Source organism: Bos mutus, chromosome 5 (genome assembly GCF_027580195.1).
Source record: "Bos mutus isolate GX-2022 chromosome 5, NWIPB_WYAK_1.1, whole genome shotgun sequence".
In the NCBI taxonomy this organism is placed as follows: domain Eukaryota; kingdom Metazoa; phylum Chordata; class Mammalia; order Artiodactyla; family Bovidae; genus Bos; species Bos mutus.
Window position 1 is genome coordinate 41,203,919 of NC_091621.1, and position 9,964 is coordinate 41,213,882.

The 9,964-nt window shown below is 40.5% G+C and overlaps 1 protein-coding gene across 1 annotated transcript; it reads left to right on the forward strand.

Annotated features, from left to right (window-relative positions):
• Positions 1–5,777: 5,777 nt before the first annotated feature.
• LOC102276181 (olfactory receptor 8S1) lies at positions 5,778–8,417 on the forward strand. The gene is made up of 2 exons (XM_005896411.2): positions 5,778–6,550; positions 8,342–8,417. The coding sequence occupies exons 1-2, from the start codon at positions 5,778–5,780 to the stop codon at positions 8,415–8,417; spliced, it is 849 nt and encodes a 282-aa protein (XP_005896473.2).
• Positions 8,418–9,964: the final 1,547 nt, after the last annotated feature.

Here is a 9,964-nt window from a genome sequence, read left to right on the forward strand (position 1 = left end):
CTCAATATGCAAGCAAATCTGGAAAACTCAGCAGTGGCCACAGGACTGGAAAAGGTCAGTTTTCATTCCAATCCCAAAGAAAGGCAATGCCAAAGAATGCTCAAACTACCACACAATTGCATTCATTTCACATGCTAGTAAAGTAATGCTCAAAATTCTCCAAGCCAGGCTTCAGCAATACATGAACCATGAACTTCCAGATGTTCAAGCTGGTTTTCAAAAAGGCAGAGGAACCAGAGACCAAATTGCCAACATCTGCTGGATCATGGAAAAAGCAAGAGAGTTCCAGAAAAGCATCTATTTCTGCTTTATTGACTATGCCAAAGCCTTTGCCTGTGTGGATCACACTAAACTGTGGAAAATTCTGAAAGAGATGGGAATACCAGACCACCTGATCTGCCTCTTGAGAAATTTATATGCAAGTCAGGAAGCAACAGTTAGAACTGGACATGGAACAACAGACTGGTTCCAAATAGGAAAAGGAGTTCGTCAAGACTGTATATTGTCACCCTGTTTATTTAACTTACATGCAGAGTACATCATGAGAAACGCTGGACTGGAAGAAACACAAACTGGAATCAAGATTGTCGGGAGAAATATCAATAACCTCAGATATGCAGATGACACCACCCTTATGGCAGAAAGTGAAGAGGAACTAAAAAGCCTCTTGATGAAAGTGAAAGAAGAGAGTGAAAAAGTTGGCTTAAAGCTCAACATTCAGAAAACGAAGATCATGGCATCTGGTCCCATCACTTCATGGGAAATAGATGGGGAAACAGTAGAAACAGTGGCTGACTTTATTTTTCTGGGCTCCAAGATCATTGCAGATGGTGACTGCAGCCATGAAGTTAAAAGACCCTTACTCCTTGGAAGGAAAGTTATGACCAACCTAGATAGCATATTGAAAAGCAGAGACACTACTTTGTCAACAAAGGTCCATCTAGTCAAGGCTATGGTTTTTCCTGTGGTCATGTATGGATGTGAGAGTTGGACTGTGAAGAAGGCTGAGCGCCGAAGAATTGATGCTTTTGAACTGTGGTGTTGGAGAAGACTCTTGAGAGTCCCTTGGCCTGCAAGGAGATCCAACCAGTCCATTCTGAAGGAGATCAGCCCTGGGATTTCTTTGGAAGGAATGATGCTAAAGCTGAAACTCCAGTACTTTGGCCACCTCATGCGAAGGGTTGACTCATTGGAAAAGACTCTGATGCTGGGAGGGATTGGGGGCAAGAAGAGAAGGGGACGACAGAGGATGAGATGGCTGGATGGCATCACTGACTTGATGGACGTGAGTCTGAGTGAACTCCGGGAGTTGATGATGGACAGGGAGGCCTGGCGTGCTGCAAGTCATGGGGTCGCAAAGAGTCGGACACGACTGAGGGACTGATCTGATCTGATCTGATACAGGGTTATTGTTACTACAAAGCCACAGTCATCAAGACAGTATGGTACTGGCACAAAGACAGAAATATAGATCAATGGAACAAAATAGAAAGCCCAGAGATAAATCCACGCACCTATGGACACCTTATCTTTGACAAAGGAGGCAAGAATATACAATGGATTAAAGACAATGTCTTTAACAAGTGGTGCTGGGAAAACTGGTCAACCACTTGTAAAAGAATGAAACTAGAACACTTCTAACACCATACACAAAAATAAACTCAAAACAGATTAAAGATCTAAACGTAAGACCAGAAATTTTAAAACTCCTAGAGGAGAACATAGGCAAAACACTCTCCGACATACATCACAGCAGAATCCTCTATGACCCACCTCCCAGAATATTGGAAATAAAAGCAAAAATAAACAAATGGGACCTAATTAAACTTAAAAGCTTCTGCACAACAAAGGAAACTATAAGCAAGGTGAAAAGACAGCCTTCAGAACAGGAGTAAATAATAGCAAATGAAGCAACTGACAAACAACTAATCTCAAAAATATACAAGCAACTCCTACAGCTCAACTCCAGAAAAATAAATGACCCAATCAAAAAATGGGCCAAAGAACTAAACAGACATTTCTCCAAAGAAGACATACAGATGGCTAACAAACACATGAAAAGATGCTCAACATCACTCATTATCAGAGAAATGCAAATCAAAACCACTATGAGGTACCATTTCACACCAGTCAGAATGGCTGCAATCCAAAAGTCTACAAGCAATAAACGCTGGAGAGGGTGTGGAGAAAAGGGAACCCTCTTACACTGTTGGTGGGAATGCAAACTAGTACAGCCACTATGGAGAACAGTGTGGATATTCCTTAAGAAACTGGAAATAGAACTGCCGTATGACCCAGCAATCCCACTGCTGGGCATACACACTGAGGAAACCAGAATTGAAAGAGACACGTGTACCCCAATGTTCATAATAGAGATTACATTTTTCAATCACATGTGATCAAAGTGTCAGTGAGTTGATAATTGTTGAAGCTGGGTGATGGATACAGGATTATTACACTATTCTTTTTACTTCTATATATGCTTAAAATTTTCCATAATAAAAAGGTTCTACCACAGTTAAAATTTTAAGTGTTTTTTTTTTCCTTTTTAACTGAAAGTGAAAGTTACTCAGTCATGTCTGACTCTTTGTAACCCCATGAGCTATAGCCTATCAGGCTTTTCGGTCCATGGAATTCTCCATGGCAAGAATACTGGAATGGATAGCCTTTCCCTTCTCCAGACGATCTTCCTGACCCAGGGATCAAACCCCATCTCCCGCATTCTCCTACTGTCTGAGCCACTAGGGAAGCCCTTTTAACTGAAGTTAGATGATATCAAGTGTTGTGTTAATTTCTGCCATACATCAAAAACATTCATCAAAAACATTTACACGTTCTTTTTCCTATTATTGTTTATGACAGGATATTGAAAATAAATTTCCTGTGCTATATAGTAGGACCTTGTTGTTTATTCATTTTACATATACTAGTTTGCATCTACTAACCCAGAACTGTTTTACAGTTTTAACCTACCTGGATTTTTTCAAATTGCAAAAAATTAAAGAATTAATATTGGATAGCATAATAAATTTGCATTTTTGCCTGTTATCATGAACTTATTTAAACATACTTTTTCATTTTTATTTTTATTTTTTTAATTTAAATTTATTTATTTTAATTGGAGGCTAATTACTTTACAATATTGTATTTGTTTTGCCACACATCAGCATGAATCCGCCAGGGGCATACACATGTTTCCCATCCTGAACCCCCCTTCCACCTCCCTCCCCATACCATCCCTCTGGGTCATCCCAGTGCACCAGCCCCGTGCATCCTGTATCATGCAACAAACCTGGACTGGCAATTCGTTTCTCATATGATATTATACATGTTTCAATGCCATTCTAGCAAATCATCCCACCCTCTCCCTCTCCCACAGAGTCCAAAAGACTGTTCTATACATCAGTGTCTCTTTTGCTGTCCTGTATACAGGGTTATCGTTACCATCTTTCTAAATTCCATATATATGCATTAGTATACTGTATTGGTGTTTTTCTTTCTGGCTTACTTCACTCTGTATAATAGGCTCCAGTTTCCTAAAATATCTTTTTGTATTTTATCTTTTATCATTTTATTTCTATAATCACAAATATTATTTAAAATTGAACAGAAAAAGGAATTCCCTGGTGGTGTAATGGATGGGAATCTGCCTGCCAATGCTGGGGACATGAGTTCAGTCCCTGGTCCAGGAAGATTCTACATGCCACAGTGCAACTAAGCCCACAGGCCACAACTTCTGAGCACATGCTCGTGAGCCCTCAAGCCGCAACAAATGAGCCCCTGTGCCGCAACTATTGAAGCCCATATACCTTAGAGCCAGCAAGCTGCAACTACTGAGCCCATGTGCTGCAACTACTGAGCCGTGTGCTGCAGCTAGGTGCCCGTGTGCACACAGATCCTGTGTTCCACAGCAGGAGACACCACCGCAGTGAGAAGCCCATGCAACACTGCAGTGAGTAGTAGCCCCCACTCTTCACAGCTAGAGAAAGCACACATGAGCAATGAGGACCCAGTGCAGCCAAAAGTAACAAATGAATACATACCTATTTCTAAAAAAATTAACAAAAAGATAAGAAAAAGAAGGAAGGAGGGGAAAGAGAAAGGAATAACAAGATTTAAAACTAAGAAACCGTAGTTTTAAGGTTTCTAAATCTTAAAAGAGAGACTCTGTTTATAGAGTCTCTTATAGAAAAGCCTCTATCTTCATCTTGAGAAACTCTTAGCCACCCAAGGGTACCTCTTGCAACCCACTGAAACAAGAGTAATACAGGGAGGAACGTTGGCCCTGGAGGACTCATTCAGATCAGAGCAGGCCTCCTGCTTAAGGGCCTCTCCAGGGACCGCCAACACTCTCCAAGGTCTAGGGCTGAGATCAGGTCCCTCTGGCCATTGTTATTTTGGAGGCAAAGTCAAGAAATTTTCTCATTGGACAGAAGGACTATAGGGATATTTCCTTGCTCAAAATCTCCACCTCTGCATCTTCTAAAGGAAAGACAAAGTTGTCGGTAGTCCATGAAGCCCTAGCCATATCTGTGGCTTTTGCTCCAGTGTTAGAAAGAATCCCAAATATCCACCACTGAGAGTGTCTCTTGTTGTAGGGAACCCACGTGAAGACAAATATTCTTCTCGTTCAGCTCCATCTTATCTTAAAACTATCCAATCTGGGAACTCCTGAGTATACAAGCCATAAATAGAGATCAGATTCTCATTTATCCTCCTCCTGAGTTACCCTTCAAGGGGACAGAGGGGAAGACAATATCTTGCTTTGCTCTGCACTAAATCCTCTTGACTGTTCATTTTGCCACATGTTCTAGGTGGTCTTTTATCTCCCCTCTTTTTCTCTTTTACTATCTCTGTGATGCACAGAACGTGGTCCAAATTTGACCTGGCTTCATCCAAATCCTCTAGTACCAACTCAGAGAATAGCACAGTCGTCATGGACCCTCATGTTAAGTGATGAGATTACAGTACAAACAGTGGACATTATAAATTCACAGAATCTTGGAATGGGAAGCCCTTGGAGTCACTGCAGTACACAACCCTTGCCTCCCACTTGACGGCTTCCTCCTGCCTGACTTCCATGAAAACAACTACTCCTGTGCCACTTCTGCTTCTGTTGACACAGAAGGGGAGAAAGTTTCCATTTAGTACCAGAGATACCCAAGGAAGATTGGCTCCCAATCTGTAGAATTTCTAAGCTGGAACAGATTTTAAAATGTCTAGTTTTTCCAGATTTTCTTTTAATGAGAAACTCAAGTGACTGATTCATGAACTCACAGTGACAGAGAACGGCTTTGTGCCATCATCCACTGTCACAGTACCTCTACCAATCACTCAAACCTGCATCATGGACTATGAGCCTTAGGTCAGCCAAAATCTTTATTGCTTACTCACTATGCCAGTGAGTCTTCCTGTGCTTTGAATTCAGTTACTTTGGGAACTGGAGAAGAGCACTTCTCAGTGCTCTGGAGGCTATTTACAACTCCCTTCCTTTCCTTCTCCAGTCTGAATAATCTCTTTTCTCTTCTTCCTTTCTAGGTGTGAGCCTCTCCATCTTCCTTCCCACCATCTCCACCGCAGCCAATAGATTATTGCTTTGAGCTGGGCAGGACTGATGAGGTCTGACATAGCAAGGTTGCCTCTGCTACACAATCTGATCTGGGTCAGCCCTGAGGCTTTATTCGTAACACCTCATCTCAAGCCATTCTCTGAGACTCATAGCACATTGGAGCATTCTTTTCTGTTCTTGTCCTTCTAAAGAGAAACTCCAGTGCTCCATGGAAGCTGGCAACACAACCACAGTCACTTTCTTTATTCTCCAAGGACTATCCAACAACCCTCAGATCCAGGTAGTACTCTTTGTAATATTCCTGGTGATTTACCTCCTGATTCTCACAGTGAACCTGCTGATGCTGCTGGTGATCAGGACTGACTCCCACCTCCACACCCCTATGTACTTCTTCCTCAGTCACCTCTCCTGCCTGGATGCTTTCTATGCCTCAATCATTGTGCCTAAGCTGCTAAAGAACCTGCTTTCCAAGTGGAAGACTATATGCTTTCTTGACTGTTTCATCCAGATCTTCTTTGTTATATTTCTTGGGGCCACTGAAACTTGCCTCCTTTCAGTCATGGCCTATGACCGGTACCAGGCTGTGTGCCACCCGCTGCTGTATGTGGTGACCATGAATAAGAAGGTGTGTGCTGGCCTTGCGGGAGCCTCCTGGGCCATAGGAATGGGGACTGGCCTGCTTAATACCATCCTCCTGGCTCAGCAGCACTTCTGTGGCCCCAACCTAATCCGCAGTTTTGCCTGTGAGCTTCCTCCAGTGCTCCTGTTGGCCTGTTCTGACCCCTACATTAGTGTGTTCTCCATCCTGACCACCATGGTGGTCCTGGGCCTTGGCACCTTTGTCATATTGGTGGGTTCTTATACCCGTATTATCCTGACAGCCCTGGGAATGAACTCTGCCACAGGTTGGAACAAGATCTTCTCTACCTGCTCATCCCATTTTCTTGTGGTCATCATATTTTATGGTTCTGGAATTTTCAGGTATGTCATTGCTAAAACTTGGCCTACAAATGCAGTGTGTTTTTCACCCTAAGTAAACTTGCCCTGTAGACAGAGCATTGCAAAGTGGCAAGAAAAGAATTATACTGGAATCAATAAGCCTAGGTTCTAGTTCTGGCTCCGCTGTGGACCTAATGCGTGAATTATTTTTTTTTTAATCCATTTTCTTTCTGAGGCCTCAATTGTCTAACTCTGCAAAATAAGTTTATACAAGAAGTAAAGACTTTCTTACTTTCATTAACCTATGATTTCAGAGTCACCAAAAGAAAATAATACAGACTTTTGCTAGACTTTTATTAGTGCTAGACAAAAATAAGTAAATTATATCATCCTTGCAACAGATGCCATTTCTCTTTCCTACTGGAAATTGGTGTCTCCACAGCTTATTTCTGCCTTAACTATTTATTAGGTGTTTATTACATAACAGCTGATTTACATAATCAAGCTCAATTTTAGTATACATCACACCACACCAAAAGAGAAATATTATTAATCTCATTTTCTGATAAGAAACTTGATTTTTAGGAGTAACCAAGTACCCTACAAAACTTTCCAGAACAAGCTAGGAATGAAGCCAAAATAAAAACCAAGTCTTACTGACTGGACACCTCAAGCTCTTTTCTACTACGTTTCTCTGAAATATAAACAGCAATACCTGATGAGTCCTTGCTTCCCAGGGAACAGAGTAACTATGGCCTATACTCTCTACTAGTGAACTGGAGATGGATTTACTAAAATTGCTCTAAACTTCTCTCACCTGCTTTTTTTTTTTTTTTCTGGACAGAAGTCATAGGGTGTGAAAGGATAAGGAATGGTCTAGGAGAGCTCACCTGAGCCTGTGGGAAAATCTCTTGAGCTCTCTTTGTCTCTGTATCCTCATTTTCCCAAGAGGGTAGGAGATTTCTCCCACCTATTTCACAGATATGTTAGGAGTATGAAATTAAAAGATTAAAAAATGACAGTAAGATGAATATCTTTCTTAATCAAGCACACCAAACCCAAAAAAGAATGTTCCAATGATAATGGAACAACTGCAAAAATTTGTTTTCCAATGCTTCTTTGGGAAATACTCCTTGTGATACTTAACGAAGTACATCCTTTTAATTCTTACTATTTTGGAATCATATCTCATGCTAAATACATTTTTATAGTTCACTTTATTTACAAAGCTTGGCTTCTTTTCTAAGCCAAAGACAAATATGTTTAAAAGGACACAATTTTATTCCACTAAGCATTGTAAAAATAAAGTGCTGTGATTCTGGGTTAATTCCCCATAAATGTTTGGAAAAAATGACAACATTATTGGACTAGCATATAGTTTTGCATATGCTAGCCCAACAATGGAATTATCACCACAAGATGGGAACATACAGTTGTGCATATGAGAGAAAAAAGAGAAAAAAAATCCTCATCATCATCATAACTATTAAGAAAAGACACTTTGAAATGTATGAAGTACGAGAGAAATGCATGAAATCATTTTTAGTTCTATTCTAACCCGTAGCACTTCATATACTGCAGAACGTCCTTTTGCCTCGGGGTAGCTCCTATAATGTTTTGCATTAGATAATTCATGTATGGAAGTGTTTGAAGGCAGAAATGACAGACTTCTCACTGATAATACAGTCATTTCTAGATGCTTCTATCGGTGATAGCTGACTCAGCCCTGAGGATGCTCTTTGCAGAATCTAGGATGGAATGGACCCTGGCTGCCAACAGCATTGTGGTCATTGTCCTGAGCTCATTTTTTCCCTTTGTGCAATTCCCTTCAAGGTACATGACTCCAGCTTCTGGCTCAGCCCTGGAGCAAGTGCTATCCATGCAGTACAGTGTGGTGACCCCCTACTGAACCCCCTTATCTACAGTCTGAAGAACCAGGAGGTGAAGGCAGCTCTTAGGAGGACATTGGCCAGGAAACCTAGTTTTACCTTCTAAGCCAAGCTCTACTGCAGCCTCATAAAAGGAGGAAAAGTCATGAGAAAGGAGAGGAGACAGAAAACCTTCATCTCAAAGCTATCTCAGCATGAAAAACAGAAGCCTTAGTTGCTCTGACCCCAGTGCCCTCCCCTAGTCAAGCAAAATGGAAAAACCTCCACAAAACCAATGGCAGCCATCCACAGAGGACCCAGTCACCACACAAGAAAATCTTCTCAATAAACATATGAAGGATCTTCAAAGAACTAAAAATGAAGCCACCATATATATCAGCAATTCCATTTCTGGGAATACATTCAAAGGAAATGAAACCAATAACTCAGAAAGGTATCTGCACCCCCATGTTCATGACAGCATTATTTACAACACCCAACACATAGAAAGAACCTAGGTTTCCTTAATGGATGAATGGATAAAGAAGGCATAGATAAAGCAATGGAATATTATTCAGCTGTAAAAATTAGGAAATTCTACTATTTGTGATGACATGCATGGACCATGAAGGCATTTTGCTCAGTGAAATGTCAGACAAATAAAGACAAATGCAATATGATCTCACATACATGAGGAATCTAGGGAAAACCAAACTCTTAGGGAAAAAAAGGTCAAACATATGGTTATCAGAGATGGAGGGTAGGAGGAAAGGCAATTGGAGGAAAGTAATTAAAAGGTACAAATTTCCAGTGTAAGGTAAATATTAACTTGTACTATATGATGACTATAGTTAACAGCATTGTATGATATATACAAAATCTGATAAGAAAGTAAATCCCAACTAGTAACATCACAAGGAGAAAAGTTTTTTTTTTTCTTTTCTTCTTGCTTTTCTTTATCTTATACCTTTATGAGATGATGGAATATTTTGAGGAATAGAGAAGAGTTTTATATGAGCCAAACTGAGGACTATAGCCCAGAAGACAGCCTCTCAGATAACTCTGAGAAACTGCTCCACTGAAGCATGATTTTTAGCATAGTCATATATCTTATCAGAACACAGAACACACATCAAACATTACCTGGGTATATTCCTTCAAGCTTCCAAAAGAGACAGGATAAGTAGATATAGAATGAGACAGCAGGACCCTGGTGTCTAGGAAAGGAACCTTTCTTCAAGGAAGTTAAACACAGATGTCATATCTTTATCTTCAAAACAGATATTCTTTACCTTAATGATTGAAGCAGACCTACTGTGTGTGTTTGACAGGCTCTTCAGGTTCACACAAACTCCAGGCTGAACCATATATAAGCCAAAATGACTTCCCCAAAACTCAATGTGTGAAATTTTCTCAACCATAGCTAACTTTCAAGATTTTCCTGATTAGAAGTTTTTAGATGATGGATATTAACTGAACCTATTGCAATACACATTTATATGTGTGTGTATGTGTGTGTGTGTGTGTATTTATATTCTCATGCTGTGCACCTTAAACTTACATATTAATATAGGTCAATCAGCTCTCC

Coding starts and splice junctions, on each gene's coding strand:
- LOC102276181 (XM_005896411.2), top strand. CDS start 5,778: ATGGAAGCTGGCAACACAACCACAGTCACTTTCTTTATTCTCCAAGGA. Junction 6,551..8,341: donor TATGGTTCTGGAATTTTCAG/GTATGTCATTGC, acceptor ATTCCCTTCAAG/GTACATGACTCCAGCTTCTG.